The sequence below is a fragment of the Penaeus chinensis genome, chromosome 36 (genome assembly GCF_019202785.1).
Source record: "Penaeus chinensis breed Huanghai No. 1 chromosome 36, ASM1920278v2, whole genome shotgun sequence".
Taxonomy (NCBI): domain Eukaryota; kingdom Metazoa; phylum Arthropoda; class Malacostraca; order Decapoda; family Penaeidae; genus Penaeus; species Penaeus chinensis.
Window position 1 is genome coordinate 8,649,139 of NC_061854.1, and position 22,500 is coordinate 8,671,638.

General features: G+C 37.1%; 3 protein-coding genes across 8 annotated transcripts in view; 2 read left to right on the top strand and 1 right to left on the bottom strand.

Annotated features, from left to right (window-relative positions):
• Nucleotides 1–7,239, top strand: part of LOC125044655 (peptidyl-prolyl cis-trans isomerase FKBP8-like) — an 8,078-nt gene extending 839 nt beyond the window's left edge. Inside the window, exons 2-9 of the mRNA XM_047641438.1 lie at nucleotides 332–479; nucleotides 737–871; nucleotides 1,650–1,723; nucleotides 3,460–3,594; nucleotides 3,731–3,845; nucleotides 3,957–4,127; nucleotides 4,287–4,502; nucleotides 5,119–7,239. Of these exons, the coding sequence (XP_047497394.1) occupies nucleotides 348–479; nucleotides 737–871; nucleotides 1,650–1,723; nucleotides 3,460–3,594; nucleotides 3,731–3,845; nucleotides 3,957–4,127; nucleotides 4,287–4,502; nucleotides 5,119–5,214 (1,074 nt within the window). The 5' untranslated portion in view covers nucleotides 332–347 and the 3' untranslated portion in view covers nucleotides 5,215–7,239. The remainder of the gene's footprint in view (nucleotides 1–331; nucleotides 480–736; nucleotides 872–1,649; nucleotides 1,724–3,459; nucleotides 3,595–3,730; nucleotides 3,846–3,956; nucleotides 4,128–4,286; nucleotides 4,503–5,118) is intronic.
• Nucleotides 7,240–10,695: 3,456 nt separating this feature from the next.
• LOC125044753 (conserved oligomeric Golgi complex subunit 1-like) lies at nucleotides 10,696–20,401 on the bottom strand. 3 transcript variants are annotated; one of them, XM_047641658.1, is made up of 21 exons: nucleotides 20,313–20,401; nucleotides 19,576–19,725; nucleotides 18,746–18,916; nucleotides 18,348–18,371; nucleotides 18,038–18,212; nucleotides 17,613–17,726; nucleotides 17,237–17,438; nucleotides 16,903–17,044; nucleotides 16,648–16,763; nucleotides 16,378–16,469; nucleotides 16,092–16,258; nucleotides 15,665–15,780; nucleotides 15,411–15,518; nucleotides 14,623–14,749; nucleotides 14,306–14,525; nucleotides 13,812–14,003; nucleotides 13,537–13,691; nucleotides 13,216–13,375; nucleotides 12,599–12,721; nucleotides 12,018–12,263; nucleotides 10,696–11,068 (listed from the first exon to the last, which is right to left on the bottom strand). In XM_047641658.1, the coding sequence occupies exons 2-21, from the start codon at nucleotides 19,707–19,709 to the stop codon at nucleotides 10,943–10,945; spliced, it is 2,910 nt and encodes a 969-aa protein (XP_047497614.1). In that variant the 5' UTR covers nucleotides 19,710–19,725; nucleotides 20,313–20,401; the 3' UTR covers nucleotides 10,696–10,942. The 3 variants fall into 3 exon arrangements, with proteins under 3 accessions (XP_047497614.1, XP_047497615.1, XP_047497617.1); XM_047641661.1 differs by lacking the exon at nucleotides 10,696–11,068 and adding an exon at nucleotides 11,098–11,832; XM_047641659.1 differs by lacking the exon at nucleotides 18,348–18,371.
• A 158-nt stretch (nucleotides 20,402–20,559) lies between these two features.
• The window catches only part of LOC125045005 (heme oxygenase 1-like), a gene marked incomplete at its 3' end in the record, with an annotated part of 3,773 nt that continues 1,832 nt past the window's right edge, over nucleotides 20,560–22,500 (top strand). Inside the window, 2 exon segments of one of the 4 annotated variants that reach the window (XM_047642023.1) lie at nucleotides 20,560–20,665; nucleotides 22,023–22,106. 4 annotated transcript variants of the gene reach the window in all.

Below are 22,500 nucleotides of genomic sequence, written 5' to 3' on the forward strand. Positions count from 1 at the left end.
TGAAAAGTTATATAGTTACTCTGGGATGAGGGCACAAATAGTATAAGAATTACTTGTCACATTCCATACCTAACAGTGAAAAGTAGGATGGAAACCAGCCTGCCAATTTTGAGTGGCATTACTCAATTAAGTCTGCTCATATCAGGCACGAAAAACAAAAAATTTACTCAATCTGTCTTCCTTGGACTTTAGGGGTTAACAGTAATAGTAATAGTAGTAGTTGTAATAGTATAAGTAGGAGCAGTAATAGTAGCAGTAGCAGTATAACTTATATACTTATTTTTTCTTTACTGGTACACAAAGTTTATTGCTTAAACAATCCACCTTTCAGAAGCAGACTTAGAGCCATGCCTGAGGTAGACCAGAGTAAGGAAGTGAAAGTGGAGAAGGTTCAGGAGGTGGAGGTGGAAGGAAAAGTTGAGCAGGAGGTCTCGGAGGAATGGCTTGATGTTTTAGGAAGTGGAGACCTCAAAAAGAAGGTAAATAATTTTAATGGACAATTTTTTTTCCCCGTTATTTGTCGGATATATCAACTGAAATAGTGTTCTGTTGGAAATGTAGTAGAGCTGATGAATTATATATTTAGAAAAGGTTGTAGTGTGATATATGAATATGATGAATAAGAGTTTTTAAAAATATTTTAGATTAACAAGATGACAAGCCATTAGATGTAAAACCAAAGATAATGTAGTGTTCTTATAGTTCTTATGATTATTATAATAATTTTTTTCTTCAGGTGATAAAACCAGGAATAATTGACGCAAGACCAGTAAAAGGTGACACAGTTACAGTCCGAGCATCTGGAAGGCTGGAAAATGGCAAAGAAGTGGATATTCACGATCAGCTTACATTCACAGTTGGAGACAGCGAGGTAATATTTTTAAATGTTTGGATAACTTGTTCTGTTCTGCTTCTATTCAAATGTCCATGAGCATAGCTAAATCATCATTTTAGAATGAGATAGGCTATTTTGTTCTACTTATTTATCCACAAAACTAAAGGCTCATTTTGAGTGACAGATAGTTTAATATTAATGCTCTATTTGACCTTGGACATTATTGAATCTAATTATCTGCAAGCTTGATCTACTTATATATCAAAAAGTGTTAAGTTGATAGGAAATTCAAAGATAAATATTGATAGATCACCAATATAGAAAAACAGAGAGGAGATACCCTCAGGAAACTATGAAGTAACAAATAAGATTGTAAATATATACCTATTTTTAAATATGGACAGTGTATACCAACAGATAATTATGTATGAAAAATCATCAGGGTTAAACACTGTTAACACAGGGGTGTATTACGTAATATGTAATACACCTGTGTATAGTTGTTAATTTATATTATATATGAACATATATACTATGCTTTAGATGAGAATTCATTTTGAATAATCTTAAAGTAATATTAAGGTGCTTGTGCAATGTTAGGATTCAAATGTGTAAAATGCTCTTCTAAATTATTATCCCATAGCCTAACCATAGGCAGTAATACTTACAGGCTGATGATACTAACAGTACCAGTAACCACAGCACTCATTTACAAATTTTAAATGTTTAGGAAGGTTTAGAAAGATAACCTTTACAAATGTTAAATGCTAGTTATATTACTAAAATTTTGTTTTCTTATCATCTTACTTTTCAGGTGGTACTTGGATTGGACATGATTGTGCCTCTGATGGATAAGGGAGAAATAGCAGAGGTTTACATTGATGCCAGGTAGGACCACCTGTGGATTACCTGGATTACCTCTTGAGTTCAGAATGCTTAAAAAACATAACCTAATCTACTCCTGCTCCTCCTCTTCCTCCTCTCTCCTCCTCCTCCTCCTCCTCCTCCTCCTCCTCCTCCTCCTCCTCCTCCTCCTCCTCCTCCTCCTCCTCCTCCTCCTCCTCCTCCTCCTCCTCCTCCTCTTCCTCCTCCTCCTCCTCCTCCTCCTCCTCTTCCTCCTCCTCCTCCTCCTCCTCCTCCTCCTCCTCCTCCTCCTCCTCCTCCTCCTCTCCTCCTCCTCCTCCTCCTCCTCCTCCTCCTCTCCTCCTCCTCCTCCTCCTCCTCCTCCTCCTCCTCCTCCTCCTCCTCCTCCTCCTCCTCCTCCTCCTCCTCCTCCTCCTCCTCCTCCTCCTCCTCCTCCTCCTCCTCCTCCTCCTCCCTCTCCTCCTCCTCCTCCTCCTCCTCCTCCTCCTCTCCTCCTCCTCCTCCTCCTCCTCCTCCTCCTCCTCCTCCTCCTCCTCCTCCTCCTCCTCCTCCTCCTCCTCCTCCTCCTCCTCCTCCTCCTCCTCTTCCTCCTCCTCCTCCTCTCCTCCTCCTCCTCCTCCTCCTCCTCCTCCTCCTCCTCCTCCTCCTCCTCCTCCTCCTCCTCCTCCTCCTCTTCCTCCTCCTCCTCCTCCTCCTCCTCCTCCTCCTCCTCCTCCTCCTCCTCTTCCTCCTCCTCCTCCTCCTCCTCCTCCTCCTCCTCCTCCTCCTCCTCCTCCTCCTCCTCCTCCTCCTCTTCCTCCTCCTCCTCTTCCTCCTCCTCCTCCTCCTCCTCCTCCTCCTCCTCCTCCTCCTCCTCCTCCTCCTCTCCTCCTCCTCCTCCTCCTCCTCCTCCTCCTCCTCCTCCTCCTCCTCCTCCTCCTCCTCCTCCTCCTCCTCCTCCTCCTCTTCCTCCTCCTCCTCTCCTCCTCCTCTTCCTCTTCCTCCTCCTCTTCCTCCTCCTCTTCCTCCTCCTCCTCCTCCTCCTCCTCCTCCTCCTCCTCCTCCTCCTCCTCCTCCTCCTCCTCCTCCTCCTCCTCCTCCTCCTCCTCTTCCTCCTCCTCCTCCTCCTCCTCCTCCTCTTCCTCCTCCTCCTCCTCCTCCTCCTCCTCCTCCTCCTCCTCCTCCTCCTCCTCCTCCTCCTCCTCCTCCTTCTCCTCCTCCCCTCCTCCTCCTTCCCCTATTCCTCCTCCTCCTCCTCCTCCTCCTCCTCCTCCTCCTCCTCCTGCTCCTGCTCCTCCTCTTCCTCCTCTTCCTCCTACTCCTCCTCCTCCTCCTCCTCCTCCTCCTCCTCCTCCTCCTCCTCCTCCTCCTCCTCCTCCTCCTCCTCCTCCTCCTCCTCCTCCTCCTCTTCCTCCTCCTCCTCCTCCTCCTCCTCCTCCTCCTCCTCCTCCTCCTCCTCCTCCTCCTCCTCCTCCTCCTCCTCCTCCTCCTCCTCCTCCTCCTCCTCCTCCTCCTCCTCCTCCTCCTCCTCCTCCTCCTCCTCCTCCTCCTCCTCCTCCTCCTCCTCCTCCTCCTCCTTTTCCTCCTCCTCTTCCTATTCCTCCTCATCCTCATCCTCATCCTAATGCTTATCCTCATCTTCCTCATCATCCTTATCCTCCTTCTCCCTCTATTCCTCTTCCTCCTCTTTGTTCTATTCCATCTTCTATTCCTCCTCCTCCTCTAATGCCTACTCCTTCCCATTTTTAGCGAATTCCTATTGAACACATTTTGCTTTCCAGATTTGCCTATGGGTCAAAAGGGTTGCCTCCAAATATCCCTCCAGATGCCCCTCTTACCTATACCATTGAAGTCTTAGACTCGTCAGCTGATGTGGAGCCAGACACCTTGCCGATCCCAAAACGGATGTCTATAGGGTAAGAGCTTGAAAAATGATGGTGATACATGTTTATGATGTGGTATCTGTTGTATAGGAGTGTAGCTGAAGATTATGGCTCTCTGCTGTTGTTTGAATCCTTTTATCTGAAAGGAAACAATTGGACTGTCTTCCAGGAATCGTAAGAGAGAACGTGGCAACTGGTGGTTTAACCGGGAAGAGTATGCCACTGCTATTCAGTGTTATAGTGCAGCTGTTGATTATCTAGATGATGCGACAGAGGAGTATGGGGTGAGTTTTATTCATCAGTCCTGTATTCATTCAAATGCTTAAGAACATAAATGGATAAGTAATGAAAGATGCCTAATAACCCATTTTGTTTGGTCCACTTCGTCTTGCTAGGATGAAGTGAGGGATGAAGTAAAACCTTTGTTGGTGGAGAGACTGAAGGCCCTCAACAATATGGGTGCTGCTCAGATCAAAGTGGGTGCCTATGAGGTTGCACTGAAGTCACTTGAAGCTGTGTTGAGGTGCCAGCCTAATAATGTAAAAGCATTGTTTAGAAAAGGAAAGGTAAGCACCTGATTGATTTAAAGTTGTGCATAAAGGATTTTCATTATGCATTTGCACTGGTTATTGTAAAAAGAATCAAAAAGGCTGATTAAGGATAATCATCGCTGCTTATATTATATGTCATCTGAATATATCATTAATCAAATGTTCTTTCAAAAGGCTTTGGGTCTTCAAGGAAAATTTAAAGACGCTGTCACAATACTAAAATCTGCCTTGGAATTGGAGCCTGAGTCCCGCCTCATTCACCAAGAACTGGCAAGGGTCCGTGAAAAGGCCAGAGAAGAGGCAGAATCTGAAAAGAGCTTGTACAGGAAGATGCTAGGAATAAAGAAAGAATATTTGCAAGAGGACCAGCGGCACCCCGTCATCAAAAGTGTGAGTACTAAAACTGTGTCAGAATCTTGAAGAAAACTGTGGTGATGTTTAGGAAGATAGTGTGACTTGATGTGTTGATTTTGCATGCCTTCCATTACAAGAATAGTCTGGTTTTATAATAAATATTAACCCATTGATGCCAAGAGGGCATGTAGACATACCTTGTCCTCTATGAGTACAGTCAATTAATTTCGTTTATATTTAGGTCTACTTGTTTACTCTATTCCTTAAATGTTTTGAAAATAAGTCATTATTTTTCTTACAATGGATATGGAATGGGATAATGGGAGGTTAGGTAGGTCTAGTAATTGACTCCTTGGTGATAGTGCTTGTGAAACCATAAATGTTTAAACAAAATTGATATAAAAATAAGTGGACAGTTAGTTAAGTCTTTGGGAAATTATGAAAAAAGGTCTATGTTGTGACCTTTAGTTTACATGATAGCCATTTGCAAATATAACATTAAATGGAATGGATTATGAAACGGAAATAATATATGTATATGTAAAGAAAGAACTTTCACTTCAGAAACTAATTTATTTTGGATACCTGAAATTTATTTATGTTGCTATTTACGCAATATATTTATAATTTTTTCTCTCCCCTTCTCTAACAGTTCCCTTGGAGAGAGTGGTTTGTATTGTTTGTTACGCTGTTAGTACTTCTAATAGCCTACAAGTACCGAGATCTGATATTGGGGATCTTCCAGTGAGAGGGAATAAATGTATTGTATGTAAGTTGGCTGCTAAAGTGGCTTTGTACTTACCATATTATATATGAAAATTTTAGACCTTGTATTTTTGAAGATTTAAATATTTTTGGTTATGCTAATGCAATATTACTCAAACTATCTGATGTGGCAAACCATCAAGGCTTTTTTTTTTCCCAATAGGCCAGAGACTGGTTACATGTATGTGCCATATTATTATTTGTTTACTGTCTAGGAGACAAAAATTAATGTTCATATTAATAATGAAGTATACCAAAATTTGATATTTATTATTTTTTCTTAAAATAAATTGTACTTGTGACACTCCATAGCAGCCATTGGTTTGCTTACTGAAGTTAGCAAACCACATTTTGGGTAGTACTGCCTTAGGGGTCTTCATGTGCTGTTGCTGTTTGATAGATAAAAGGAATTGAATTAATGTATGTATAGAATGACAGCAAATCAATTCTTCGCAGCTATAGAATTACAGTTAAGAATTAATTATAAGTCTTGGTTATGTGATGTAGACACACATGTTTTTGTAAGTGACTTGCAAAAGATATATATTTTCTGTTCCTATTGATTTTGCTAACATCACATGACAATAATAGAATAGGCAATGGTAGAAGACAAAGTGCCATTATCATTTAATAGGAGTTGATGGTTTGAACTCCACTCCCTGGTATGGTGTAATATGAACTTATGCCCCACAAAATAGTGGTAATACTCCAATCCATTTTTAAAGAGAACTGACTCATAACTGACTTACTGCTATTTAACAGGTAGATGGTCAATCTTGTCTCATGTGCCAGGGGTATTGCATTAGGTTTTCTTTATTAATGTAACCAGGGTGCTAAATCATTCACTCTTGAGTTTGATGAGTAGGCTTCAGATGTGAGAAGGAGAGATGACAAAGCAGTAGGATATTGTTGTTACATGTACTTGGAAAATCAAAGAGTGGAGTTCTGCATTCGCTGTTCATATTTTGTGACGTTGGAGAAGTATGTGAATATTGATTTCCAAGATCAGTACAGCCTATACTTGTAATAACAGCAACTCCATCCCCATGACCTACAGTCAAATTATTATAGTTGGTACTGGTATGTGGTATAGAATTTTTACTTTAATAATATAAACAGTTTGAAATAGTAAAAATCTTTGTATCTACAGAAGCAAACAAAATGGTTGCTTTGTCATTTAAATACATTTTATGGTAATATCCAGTACAATATACAACATAATGTTCCGACTATATTGTTCCATGGTTGGCTGCCAAGTGAGGGTAAATTTCATGGCACTGGAGCTAACTCGAAGACATTAAGATACAAAAAAGGGAGGGTACCATGGGTGGATGCAGCTGGGCAGCCACTTGCATGCGAGATAAGCCAGTCAGCTACTGAGACTTGGTGCAGTAGTGGCAGTCTGACAAATCTTTGCCTGTATCATCTAGGAATAGTGACGTAGGATTAAACAGTACCAGAATATCTCCATCGTAACCTGGGACCATTATAGCTAGGTCTGTTATAGCGATGGTAAACTCATGTTTTATGTGAGCGATCTTTTTTTTTTTTTTAATGTCAGCAGCCAAATTCCATTTTTTTTTTTTTTAGGCTAAGTGTGTATTATACACTTATGTGCAAGTTATTTATGAACATGATAATTTAGAGGGACCTATTGAAAATAGATATATTAATAAAGTGATACTGATAAAGAAATATTAGATACCTTTTATATTTCAGTAGGAAAGAGAATATTTGAAATAAAGTGATTTTATGAAATAATGCTAAAATAGAAGAAAGTTAGTTAATGAAATGCTTCTTCAGCTCACACACACTGAATATATTTAAATATTTCTCTGTTTATAGGTTTGTACATTTAGGGTGCCAAAATGGGGATAAAAATAGGTTGTCTGGTTTTTTATATAGATTTGGTCATGGAGAGAGAGCTTGAAAGATAGAGAGAGATGTTGAAGATAGAGATAGAGAGAGAGGTTGAACATAGAGATAGAGAGAGAGGTTGAAAGATAGAGAGAGAAATGTTGAAGATAGAGAGACAGAGAGATGTTGAAGATGGAGAGACAGAGAGATGTTGAAAATAGAGAGACAGAGAGAGGTTGAAAATAGAGATAGATAGAGAGGTTGAAAGATAGAGAGAAAGAGAGGGAGAATGAGAAAGGGGGGGGGAGGGATTTAGGGAGAGAATGAGGGAGGGTGAAAGAAAAAAGTGTACTGAGAGAGAATAATGTTGGGTTCAGTTGGATACACTGAAGGTAGAGACATTGTAAAATGATCAGTAGTGGAATTTTTTCAAGCAAATTATTCCAAGGTTTCCTATATCATGTTGGCAAAAGTTGATCACAAAACATTCATTTTCTATAACTTTCATGGAGCGACAGTGGGATTAGTGACTCTTAACTCACAAAAGCACACTTTTCTACGATTACTCACAAATCTGATGCACAGAGATTTCCTTCGCCTCTTCCAATGACTTTAATAAGTAGATTTCCCTGGTGGTTCTGGGATCTCCGTACTATTTCAATAAAACATTGATTATGTAAGTATTTAAGAACTGTAGATGTTTCCTTTGATGGTGATTGTTTAAATGAAGGTGCTTTTTAATTTTATTTTTATTTTTTCTAAAATATTTTGTATAAGGATTTCTTTATCATTTTCTGTTTTTCTTTTGTATGTCATCCACGTCTGAATGAACAGGTTAGGAAAGTGCCTCCTTTATATTAAGACATGATTTTTTTTTTTTTTTTTTTCTCCAGAATCTTAATTGCAATAATTGTTAGTACTAAGGTAGAAAGGTAACACATTTTTCAGAGATGTCAGTACTAGATATAGAAGTATATCCGATCAAATGTGGATGGACTTTGTTTTATCTTAATCTCCTGATTTTATTAAGAGTTATTTTATGGATAGGGAACACAAAAATAAGTCTAAATTTGTAGAATAGGTTTATATATTAGAAGGATTACTATGTACTTGAAAAAAGAATATCCTATTTATATGGTTTTGAAATATATTTAGATGTAGATAAAAGTCTTCATGTTGTCTCTATACATTGTGAACATTAGTGCCTAATATTTACTATGATAACAGGGAAACCAAAACACATAAAAAACAAACAAACAAAGACACACACACACACACACACACACACACACACACACACACACACACACACACACACACACACACACACACACACACAAACACAAACACAAACACAAACACAAACACAAACACAAACACACACACACACACACACACACACACACACACACACACACACACACACACACACACACACACACACACACACACACACACACACACACACACACACACACACACACACACACACACACACACAAACACACAACACACAAAATTAACAAGTAAAATTAACAAGTAAAATACTCTGCAGGAAAGTCTTATGTAGCTACTATATCATAGACTATATTCCATCCTATACAAAGTTTGTATCGTAAGGATGTACTTCCCTATTTACTCTTGTACTTGTGGATATATATGCAGTTTTGTGATAGCAGTGAGAAATGTTCATGTTTCCTGTAGGATTTCTCACATCAACATGGACAGGACTAGTAGATTATTTAATAAATGTTTTTGGTTTTGTAGGCATCATAGTTACTCATTCCAGTACCTTCCCTCCATGTAGAATGTTATTATAGTCACTGAAAGTTGTTTAGAAAGTTACAAACCAACTTTGTACTGCACAAATAGGGTAGTTATGTTAATGGAATTTTCAGGGTGTTTTCCCCCTTTTTAAATTACATTTAGGTAATGAGATACATTCTGCGTAATCTATGTATGGTAATTAAGTAGGTTGATCTGTGTATGTGTGGTTTGTTTAGTTTTGTATTTACATTTTTTTTTTCTAAATGTACAGCAGTGCTATTCATGATGCCAAAGGAGGTTTTGCAATTGGTAGAGAGTTCGGCTAAATCAAATTCCTTATTGCTTGCTTTTCTGTATGTAATATTGGTTCTCTCTGGCTCTTGTGTTGTATAATGATATTGCCCTTGACTTATTACTTGCCATTTTGTAATATTTATACACATTTGCTGGAGCAGTACTGGCATTGTCCAGTTTTAAGGTGAGCTTGGGAACAGCTTGAGTTCTACCTGTTATTGTGTATGGCGTCTTTGACCATGATACTAAATTTATCCACCAACTAAGACCTTCATTCTATGTTACTCAAAACAGTGTAATATTTACTATAATAATTTTGTGTTACATTTCTATTTCTACAAAGTATCTTGAGTTTATTGATCACAGGGTTTTGTTGATTTATTATTTACATCTTGGATACTGTATAAACATGTATAGCATCTCCTTTATTGTAATACTATGGATCTCAAAGCCTTTTCCTCAGGTGACTCACACATGTCTATTTATACTTTATTGTGGACCGTTGGCCTTTTGCTTTAACTTTATAATCACTTCATCCTCTCCACATCAGACTGATGGAGGACAGATATTAACTCTGAATGTGGATTATAAATGCATGACTTCTTGCTTCATTAAAGGGAAATTGAAGGTAATTTTGGCAAGATATAACAAGGCCTACTGCCAGCAGGGTAATAAATTGTCTTCAATCTGAGAGTTCTGCAGTAATTTATTGTAAAAGGAAGAGAAAAAGAATTGCATCTCTGTAAGAAAAAAAAGTATTCCTAAAAAGGTTTTGTGACCTCTATCTCAGGTGTGATCACTTTAACTATGTAGATATCAATGTAACTGTGTCTTTAAAGCATCAAACTATTTTATATTATCCTCTTCTCAAACAAATGATTGTATGTAAATTCAGTCTTACATATTTACTGCTCTTGTAACCATTCCATTATTTTATTAAAAGTAATAAATCTTGGGAGATCTCTCTTGTGTATCCTGGGTATTTTTTTTTTTAATCCTATAGCTAAAACTGGCAATTTGAGGAATGTGCAAAGAAGCACATTCACCAATTACCATGTGTTTACATACTCAAGGGCTAAATGGCAAAAAATCTTTATATATTCTCTAGTTTTCCTTAATAACAGGTTCCTATTGAGTAACTTTAGTTGATTTGGACAAAAACAGTTTCAATATCTTATTTACCGTGATTGTAATGACCAACTGGTATATTAAAAATTTATCATTCATTGTAGTTTGCATGTTTCAGATAATTAAATATTTTGGTTCTATCTGCATAATGCAGTCTGTTCTAAGAAGTAATTTGCAATTCTAAGTGCTGAAATCTTTGATGATGACTACAATATGTTAATAGTTGAAACTTTTGAGAACCTCTTGGAAGTATGTAATGTAATACTGATTAAGGAAACTACTTGTGCTTTCTACAGAACAACACAAACCTCCAATAACAGACTACATAACGACCAGTAATCAAAATATTAAAGTGTCGCAAACACTTTTTCAGCAAATAAATAACTAAATAACAAAACCATAACAAAAAAATACAACCTTTGAGCTTAAGTGTTTATTAAATCGTAAAGATACAATTCCAGCAAATAACAAATTAAGATCCTTCAGTGCATCAACTGTAACTGAAATAAAACACATCTGAATAACATAACAATACTCTTATATCATAACATCCATATCACAATGCACATAATACTAATCCATATTCAAACTATAGAGCTTTACATGTTGAAATAACAGATAACCCCATGATGTATACCACGCTCCCTGAGCAAACTCCCTTCACCCTAAGACGAGGAGGAGGAGCCGAACCACGAGGAGCTCATGGCCGACAGCAGGGAGGCAGCGCTGCGGGAGGCTGACAGAGCGGCTGATGACATCTCTCTCCGAGCTGACGAAGGACTGCTCTGATCCTGGTTGGGTGAAATGAGGGGCTGGGCTTTATAATTTGTACGCAATAATCTTTTATAGTAAGAATCTTAAACATCATCTTAGAAGTTTATATTCATATCTTCATTGTGGCAAAGTTTGTCTTTTCAGTGTAAAAGAAAGAAAAAAAGAAATTTAAGCAAAAAGAATAACAACAAGGCTGAGCAATACTGATTATAGACAGTTTTTAGAGTATTAGTCAAGCAGCATATAATTATTATTATTATTAAAAAATAATAATAATAAAACAAAATGACAATAAAATATGAAAGTTAATGGTGCAAAACTAATGCACTGTAACACCATTAGCATTTACTAAAACATAAGTAGTTTTCATTGATATAAATTCCTATATATTATTAAGAACAAAACAACACTGCTACACTTCAGATTTAGATGATAAAACATATTGCATGCACTTTGCATTTTAAATGCCACTTCAAGGAAAAAAATGAACCTTAAAAAAAACATTAAAAAGGAAAACAACTTGAGTAACCTCAAGTAATAAATAAAAACAAAGCTCATAACAGTGAAATTTGATTGCAACTATAATTTACAAACCAAATAAAAATCCTCTTCACTAAATGCCTTAACAAGTGTACAGTTGTAACTTATAAATTGTACACCTAGGCTGCAAATTGCAAATCAAATTTCATATATCTCAAAGGTTATTTTTTTTCACTTCATGCAATAAGTGACACCTTATTCAGACATACTCTCATTTCTCTTTTGAAAGAGGATGAAGCTGCTGTAAACATAAAACAATTTTCTCTAAGAACATGGGCAAAGAAGAATTTCAAAATTAATTACTTCAGGAATATATTGACTACAAATTCACTGAAAAAAAAGGGTGTGTGATACAAAAATCATATTTATCAAGAAATGAAAAATATAATAATGAAAATACAGAAGCAAGCTTGGAACAAAACCCACCTTAGTTGAGCTAAGTTTTGGAGGAAGTCCTTCGTTCACACTTGCAGATAAGTTTGGTGTGGTTATGGATGTATGAATGGTGGGCCTTGACAGTGTGATGGGAAGAGGCACATTCGAGAACCGTGGGATTTCCACTGCCTGGACTATTGGCAAAGCGTTGTTGGATGTTGTCGAGGAGCTTCCCACTGAGGGAGCTCTTCCAGTAACGACTTGGCGGTCACGTGACAGTATGGCCCCCAGAACCACCTTGTGGAGTTAAAAAAGACAGTGATGAGAACCATGAATTGTAAATTCCCCACACTTACTGGAGATTTATCAGTACAAAGAATTAAGGATTCAATGAAATGCATGACTGGCATTAGTGAAAAAAAAATCCAGTTATGTCACTATATGCAAAACAAATCTCGGAAAATATTTTGTTCATGCAACCCCTTGATTAAATACGGTACACAAACCCTGATTTCCTCATTTTCCTGGACCCTCTTCAGAACCTACTACATTCAACAAAATTATATAATGCAATCTTAAATCACCACTTTTTGTTGTCATTTTTGAGTTAAAAGAACATACAGCTTTCTGACCTGCACTCTGTGAGCTGCCAACTTGACTCTGGAAGATATGTGTGGAGTAAATACATCTAGGTCAAAGGGGTCAACTTTGGCCTCCAGTGCTTGTATCATGGCTGTCAGTCGAGACCCAACATCCTGGTAAAGACAAGATGTTAGTTTTGTATTAATTTGTACAGAGAAAAAAGTAATACTTACATTCTTCTTGAGACACATTCATACACACGCAGACATGTGCAAGCAGACACACAAACACACGCATCCAGAGACAACCACAAGCACCACAAATCCATGTGCACACTCACACCCACATGACCCCCCCCCCCCCCCCCACACACACACACATACATCAAACACAAAACTGGATTGTCATTACTAGTTTGAAATCAGACTACTGCATTTATGTCTTAAAACAACAATGAAGAACAATCTACTAAAAATTCTATTTTCCTTATGATTATCTGTAACAGACACTGACTAGAGTCACCCTCCAAAATAAAATGAAAAATAATGCTATATCAAAACCCATTAATCTACCACTGCACTTTCCTAGCATATATCACATATATTTGCTGGTGATTCAAGATTTGTACATACAGATTTTCATTCTTATCTTGTTAAATCTTACAAACCTTGTTATCCCGTGGAAGGAGTATGGTCTGAATGAATCGCAAGTCAAAGATGAGCTGCAGTGCAAGTGTTTGGTTCACTTCCTTTGTGTCGGTTAAGGCACTTTCGTAGGCACTGGTCACAGCTTCACAAGCAGATGATGCAAGTTCACTTTGAGCATTCCTGAAAGCATTAAATAACCATAAACTTTAGTCACATATAATCTTCCCTACTATGGTAAGAGAGGCAAACACCAATCACTTACGAAATTGGTTTCAAGGTAATTATCGCCCATGAATATACACAAAATACATATGTATAAGAATCCTCTGATGTTCTCTCACCTTGCAATAGTATGGGCAGCAACACAGTTCACTGATGTGCACAGTCGGGAGAGAGCTTGGGTGAGAGCAGGTGTGGGGTGGGCAGGGACATGGATAGATGACTTCACTATATTTCCACCCTCCCCTTCTTCCTCAATATCTACTATCTCCCAAGTCTGAAAGAAGAAGGCACCTACTTAATATCTAAAAATAAGATAATACAAAGACACTAATTCAAAAGTAAATCAGTCTCATACCACTGTCAAGCCTTTTAGGCCAAATCCAACACTAATTACCGGAAAATAGGATATTGCAGCAGCTACTCCTCCTGATGAGAGCTCTGTGGTAAGGAATGTTTTAACCTCAGTGCCAAGGTGTGATGTGAGGGACGTAAGGAAGAGTCCAAACAGTCGTCCACTGGCTCCCTGGAACTCAGATCGCATTTTTGTCCAGGAGTCAGTTTCTAACTTTGAGCCCATTGATATACGCTGAAATAAATGATTTTCTATTAAGCACTTACTTGCCATTAGGAGAAAAATTATACATTCATAAAGATTCCAAGATGAATATAGTAGTCGATCATGATATATTCAACCTTGATATGTAAAAAAGGAAGAAAACCTTTTTTGAATGAGAGAAAACTTTACCATCAAACTTATATTTATAGTGGCCACTACACAGATTTTCAGACTAAACAAGAAGCAAATTTAGAATCTCATATAAAAATCCCTAAAATACTTCTCTTCTAAGTATCATACTGTATCAAACATATCTTCTGATAATGTCTCACCCTTGCAACATCTGGATTTGCCAGACTTGCTGCTGAGGCACACATCTGCATCTGTGGGCAAACGTTGGGCAAGGCCAGGCAGACACGACCTATGACCACCAGGATGGTAGAGGGAACACTCAGGGCAGCTCCATCCACATCGTCGTCCCATCCATCCTGAACTCTAGGAGCTGTCTGAGCCATGTGGTGCTGGGCAAGGTTTGCCAACTCTGATATGAGTCTGGGGGGAAAGGTGTAATAAAAAGTACAATGAAAATTTATATAAAAGTATGACAAACATGATTTGCCAATTCTACAGAAGCTTAAAGGACACTCACTGTGTAAAGACTGAAGTACTTGTTTCTTGAAGGAAATTAAGCAATGCAGTGTAGTCTTCTCTGGCACTGAGGTCGTCTTCTCCAACTGGGCTGTCCTTGACAAAGCATAGGTCTCCATTTGCTGAACCTTTTTAAAAATGTAGATTAATTAGTACTGTACCAACATTGAAAATCCAGGTGAATCTTGTTTAGTACAGCTGTATTAGGATTAGGATCCTGAAAAAAACAGTAGACTAATTCATCTTAAACAGTGTGATGTGAAACTAACAGCACATTTTTCTTCTTCCCCACAATCACAGCCCTTCATCACTATTAGTTTAGACATTAGGATTAAAAGTTCAGTTGCTGCTACTAAATATGGCTCTATATTTTTGACATGGACTACAATAACTCTTAATAAAATACGACAACTATTTTACCTTGTAATTGTCTTACCTAGTTTGTTTATGTCTATGTTTAGCCAATAATCTGGATTTGGTTTGGCAGCAGATAATTTTAGATAATTTTACTTTGTTAACAATTATGTGGTTGCACAGTATTATATTACATAGTTCAGTATTATAGAAAATTTACGTATATTGTTTTGTATTTTACCCAAGTTATTCTTCATACATTGTTTGCTTGTGTGATGCTATTAAAACGTTCATATTCCTCCCCCTTTTTATGAATTACGTATTATGTATCAACAAATTTACGATAGCAAGGTTCAACTGTTAGTATATCAATTCTGTCAAATTTTTAACTGTGAAATTAGAATAAGTGTCTTGAGTGATTCAACTTTTGTATACCTGAATTGTAATGGCCCACATCTTGCAGAAGAGCCATCAGCCTCGAATTGAGTGCTCTGCAGATAGTCTGTAACCGGCTGGTGTATCCACGTGTCTTGTAGTAAAGACCTGGGTGAATACAAAATTGAACACACTTAAAAGCCTGGGTGAGCACAAAAATTAACACACTTAAAACACTGTAGAGACTAATATGTGATGCCAAAGCAAATTACATTTGAAATTAAAATACAATAAGCAGTTAGTGCTCAACCCACCGCCTGCTTGTGTGACAGATCGTGACGAGGCACAAGTCCATCCAACGCGTTCTGGCAAGTCGCCAGCAGATTCACTCCACACAAAGCTGGTGATGTCTCCTTCCTCTGAGCAGATCCTGAAATTTATATATGAAACATTTTAGCAACTAACTTTTCCCATCAATTTCAAACATTAGAGTTAAATTCATGAAAACGAGGAGACCAACATCTTTTACTTTACTTTCAATCACATTTTGTTTCTGAAGCAATACATAGCACAACTAACATAAGGCTCACTTTACAACACTTACGGAGTTAATCTACATGAAACTTTTTCTTTTATAAAATGTAAAAAATTTAACTCTTGTCTGCCTCCACAACAGAAAATTCAACCCTACAAAGCTATGAGTCAAATATCAGATATATAAAAGTTAGTGTTTTAACTCACTTGGGGTCTACAATTATATCATCAGCAAGTTTGGCTACCATTTGGACGATTGCCTCTTTCGCATTGGTCAGCTGAGATGTAATGACCTGACGCGCCCTTTCTGTGACTTGACCTCGGACAACGGAATCCCAGGGGTCAAGGTAGGATCCGTACAGGACATCTGTTGTCTGGAAGATCCAAATATCCAAACAATTATAGGTAATGCATGACAGGGAACTTAATCAATTTATTTATTACCATTCTTTTTAATTAAACAGCATAGTGGCCAAAGAAATCAGCCTATTACCGTTTTCCACTGCTCCTTTTCAACTTTGGCTTGACAAATCTCCCACACACTTGTGCGGATCATAGCTAGGGCCTTGATGGTTGTAGAGAATGCTGCAAACAAAATAAGATTAACAAAATATAACATATCTTCTTGGCATGATCTGTACTCCTGTGTCACACATCACAAAGAATAATGTAATACAAATGGAGAGAAATGAAAAAGCAGAAGGAAGAAGAGAAAGTTGTAGAATGAGAAAATGAAGAAAACAAGAGAAACGCTTTAACTTACAAAGTAACACTGCAAGAGCTTGTGATGCTTCCTTCAATACCAGGTTTAGCCAGTCAGTAACCTGTTTCTTCAGAATGTCATCATTTAACGAATCCAAGTGTCCTTGTACAGAGGGTCTGCCAAAGAATTAAAGAAACAAAAATAAGATGAAAACTTGGCAATCACTCACTCTAGAGCTCTCATATACTACACACTAGTCTCAAGTTAATCTTTAGCTATTTCAAACAAAATGGCCAATATCTGCTTGACACTCACCTGAAGTTTCTGATAGACTGCGGCAAAAAGGAGAGGGTAAGTAAAGATTCTTGAAGATGAGCTATAGGTGTTCCATCCTCTCCTTCACCCTGGACTATCTCCTGTAAACGCTTCTCGAGAAGGCTCTGTCCCTCTTTACCCTCTGGAAGGTGTAAATGGTCACATATTTCATCAAAAACATTTGTTATATCCAACTTCCTAAATATATAGGTTTTGTTACATTTGTATAAACTAAAAAAAAAAAAAAAAAAAAAAGAAACAATATAAGTTTGTGTGAATATAGTCTACACTCCCTAATACATGCTCTATCAAACTTTTGGGCATCTGTACTTACTCCCAAAGACAGCATGAATGATATTCAGAGTAGCTAGGAACAAAGTAACAAATTGTGAAATTTGTGCTTTAGCAGTTGCAGATGGCTTCGGTGCAACTGCAGACATGAGAGCACTATGACGCAGGTGAAGGACCCGAGATAGAGCATCTGTGGAGCTGCATCCTTCCACTAACATTACTGAAACTACAGCATCTAATACAGCCTGGAATAAAATTGAGAGAATATGAGAGTAACATATATTATCTACTGCTCTTAAAGATATTTAGCAAATATGTCACTATTATTAGAAAATATGAATTGAAAGTAAAGTTCCATTTCCTTCTCAAGTTGGATAGATTAATCTGTTCACAGCTTTAAGAGGGCAAATATGGTTTACCTGAACATCATCAACCTCAGAGCTGATGAGATTTGAGCAACCTCTGACAATCGTGGCACGGAACTGTGATATGCTAGCCCACTGCCTCTCTATAACTGGAAACCAAGACTGGATCTGAAAAGAAAACAAAACATTTTAAATGACATCAAAAGCATAAAGTTCCAGAAGACATATATACTACTTCAGAATTATAAAACACACTATTCAAGAAATATAAAAGATCCATTGTAGGGGAGCAAAATAACACTTAATATTTAGAACTGGCTTCGCTGAATTTTGAAAGAAAGAAAGACAGAAAGAAAGAAAAATCAAACTGAAAGATACGAAAAGAATCTAGCTATAACCATGATAACCGAAATCACAATCTCTCTCTTCTCAAAGAAAAGGAAAGAAAAGGAGAGAAAAAAATATTGCCACAAACACACCTTTGAAGCATTAGGGGCCAGTTGCAGGGCTGTGTGGGTATGGTGAGCCAGGAGCAGCAGCTGAGTAGCAGGCAAGTAATGGCAGCGCTCAGTAAGACTCCACAAAATCTCCGGAACAGCAACAAGCAGCTTTACTTGTACTGCCACTGAATAGTGAGATCCTGGTGTTGGTGATCTGTGAATGTTTAATAACTATTTGACCTTAATTCAATATAACGCAAAATGAAAGGTCATATAATGAGACTACTCAAAAGCATGTACATGTATACAAAAAAGCAAAGAAAACTTGATATTTAAGAGTTATACTCACAGGTCTATGTTACTGCAGAAGAGTCTAAAATGAAATGGCTATGTAAACTATGTAAAAGGGTAAATTGTTGGACATTTCTTGTTAAGAAACATGATATCAAGCCTGAATCATATCCTTATAGTAACACATCTGTTTAAAGCAAAATATGATTTGTTGAATTTCAGCGAAACAATCAAAGTCCATACGGGGGCAGCTCATATGCATGTAACTTTTTTTTTTCTTCTTTTTTTGTTATTTAAGGCATTATTCTCACTGGGTTGGCTGGTAGCTTCCTATCAGGCAACTCAAATCACAACCAAATCATCTGTGGTGACTCCAACACTGTTACTCAATAACACTGGCTAAATATCACTAAGACCACAGATGTCTATTCTCAGAAAATGGATAATAGTTTGTACCTCAGTGTGCCATTACTATGATGGCTCTGTGTCTTGAAGCCAATAAGTCCACGCTGTTGCAAACTTTCGCAAAGTCCCTCCATGGTACGGATGTTGCCACAGATTGCCTCTGCACTGTTTCTCATTTCTGAGATTGTGTCTGCTGCCTCAATAAGGTCTCTATATCTTTCTCTGAAAATCAAAAAATAAAGTTTTATCAACATAAACCAAAGATAACCACAGCCAAGATCAAGATCACTGTGAAACTCTTGCTTATGAATATGACTAAGAGGTAATATGTAAAGCACATCCTAGAGGATCATATGATCTGGCTAGTGCCAGTTAATTTTTGTTATCTACCATATACTTTAATTTTTATATCATCGGTTATAATTTTTTAATTTCTTAAACTTAACAAACATTGTAATGCTTAAAGATTCAGAACAGGTTTCAATATTTCTTTGAAAGGGAAGCTGTCATCATACAGCTAAGGATGCACAATTTTGAACTTATTGGTATGTGCCCATGTGCCATGTCAATTATTAGTCCCATCTCCCTTGCTTAACAATTATCTTGGCTTTTGGAAAGCTTATTTTTAACTTTTAAGCTATTAGTACCTTTAAAACATTATAAAAATCATAATTTCAACGATAATAATGACAGTATTGAAATAATGACAGCATTAGAAAAAGACACCATTCCTGAAAATTCAATGAATGAGGAAATCTTAATTGGCTCCTATGTGAATGAGCAGTTGTGGAACCATCTATGTGTAAACTTCAACAAAATTAAAGTGGACAGTAAATATCCCTAGTGCCATTGGGTTGAAAACTACTGTAAAAGAAACCTACCCAACCATAACACGCAAATCCTCTTTCTTTTTTTCAATGTCAGATCGTGTCTTTTTCAAGATGTCATGCACCTGCACCACAGTGTGGCGCTCAAACAAGAGCGTCACATCATCTTCAGATGTTACGGCAGGCATGATTCTGGACGTATATCTGAAAAATAAATGCATCAGTAATACTTGAATTCTGTGTGAAATGTTTTAGAAATCTAAAAGTAAAGCTTAAAATGCAGACAGTGAACTAATCCAAGCTCTATCTTGCAGAATATACAAGATAGAAGCTTGTGAGACTGCTGTAGCATAATGTACAGAAGCCATGGCTTTGAATAATCCAAGTTTCAGGAAATATGAACATGAACTTATGTGTCTGTAATATATTCGTAAGGGCCAAAGAAGTTCTCAGTCAAAAAATTTAGATTAAGATTACAGAAGAGACATTATAGATGAAATGGAGTTACTTTTACTACTCAAACCTTAACTATTTATACAGTATGAAAAATAACGGTCATAAGGCAAGTTACTCCGACAGTTATTGAAAAAGCTTTTCTAAAAATACGACACTAGTAATGAGAAGCTGTCATGCATACCGACTTGTCAAAATCGGCTGCGCTTAAAACTTTTAAAAAAGAGAAACATAACAATTTCAAGGTATCAAAGCATAAACACATGAACTACCACTCCTACCCGTAGCCTCCCTTGCCTAACAACGCACATTCTCGGGGTATTTACAAGACAACTTACCCCAGAGTCCCACCTTCCTCCGCAAAGCCCTGTGTTGTGTTGGCAGGAGACGACCAGTAACGTCAACAAAGATTCCGAGAACACTAAGGGGTCACTAAGTCACTCAACATAGGTTTATTTTCACTAGATTAGTACAATTATTATCTTTAAATAATCATACGGTTTGGGTATATTTATCTATATCTTTTTGAGAGATGGATGGAGTGCTAAATCGTCTAATTTTCTATTAGTTATGTCACTGTGTTTTGTAATCAGCTGATGGAGTAAACAAACCGCGGAGAGACTACCAATCGGCGTGAATTTCCGGCGGGATCTTATTTAAGAAAAATCCAGGCTCCCTTTGCGTTCAACAGGTCGGTAAGACTTGTACTTTGCTAAAGTAAGATGATGGAGTTAGAGAATGTCTTAAAAAACTGAATAGGTTAATGGAAGTAATTATTCCGCACTTCGAATTTTTGACTGTCATGTCCCTCGTATTATATCTGGACTTCAAACCAAAAGGAAGTTATTAATACTTCAGTAAAATTTGAGATAAATCTGGTATGTTTAAATATCACACGGGAAAATTTTACATGTGTAGAACAGAATGACCAAAAATAGGAAAATTTTCCTCAATGGTATTACCTTCAAACTTTTATAATAACAAAGTTATGTGGAAGTAATAGGTTGAGAGAGTAAAAAACAAACAAAAAGCACTCATAAACCTTAAATTATACTGAAGTTCCAGGTCACCTTTAACAATATTACTGTTGATGGATTGCTGAAGAAGTGCACTCTATACTTGTGCATTGCATAACGACTGAAGGTATCAAGTTGCAATGGAAGTAGCATAAATAAAAAGTGTGTTACTGGGTATATTTTCTCTTTCTGTCTGTTTACCTTGCACCAAGCTGCTGTGTGATATTAAAGCTATACCTCTATTTACCTTAAAGTAGTGATGTTTGCTTTACCATATATGTGGGGAGGGTTGTTTAATCTTAATGTGTGCCCAAACCAGGATGCTAGCTACAGATAGTCCATACAAACGTCAACTCTTCCTTGTCAGCTTTTATATTATTTACCCTCATATTGCACTAAAGTTGCATTGTAAGAACTAAAACCCCCCCTTTTTTTTAAAACTGGGCCTTTTTCAGTTCAATACGCTTCCTTATTCTGATCTTCATTAATTTGTAATTATCATGGGAGATACAGAGGTTATTTTAGAGTGCTTGCTTTAATAGAATATTCTTGAGAGTTGTATTCTGATTCTGAAATATTGGCAAAAAAAAGATGAAATTCTCATACATTTTCTAAATTTCCAAAGAAACTTGAGAGTTGGAAAGCATAAAAAAATAGCCAGTTTCACAAATCTATTAATGGTTTGCATAAATAGATTTATAAATGATACAAAGAACCTCTGTATCTCCCATGATAATTACAAATTAATGAAGATCAGAATAAGGAAGCGTATTGAACTGAAAAAGGCCCAGTTTTTTTTTAAAAAGGGGGTTTTTAGTTCATACAATGCAACTTTAGTGCAATATGAGGGTAAATAATATAAAAGCTGACAAGGAAGAGTTGACGTTTGTATGGACTATCTGTAGCTAGCATCCTGGTTTGGGCACACAACATTAAGATTAAACAACCCTCCCCACATATATGGTAAAATTATATTTTACAGAAAAAAACACACACTAAGATAATATCTTATATATGATCTTGATATTACAGAATTGAAATCACTAAAGCAGAAGTCCGGCAATACTAGGAAAACCTGAGAACCTTTTAACATACTCAACTCACCACTGTTAAAAAGTGAGTAATATTAGCTTGCACTTTAATTCTTTTGAACTTTGGAATACTTGAAACATTTGTTGTATTTGTTTCCACTCCTTGTATGCTCAATGGATATTTTTCACAACAGGTCCATTCAGATTAGTTGCCTTAGTTTTGTGTCACTCAATTTCATGTTTATACACCCCATTTATAAAATGGATGTGCATATACACATAGCATATAGACAATTTAATCTTTCATATCCTATTGTTTTTTGTGAAACTAATTAGTTTCTCAGTTTGAAGATAAAATGTAATTAATCCTCCTATTTTACAAGTAATATGCACTTCTTAGGGTGCATCCGTCCCAGTGAACTGAAGCAGTAATTTTTGTAACACTAAAATCTCTGGACAAGTGTACTGTGAGAGGGATT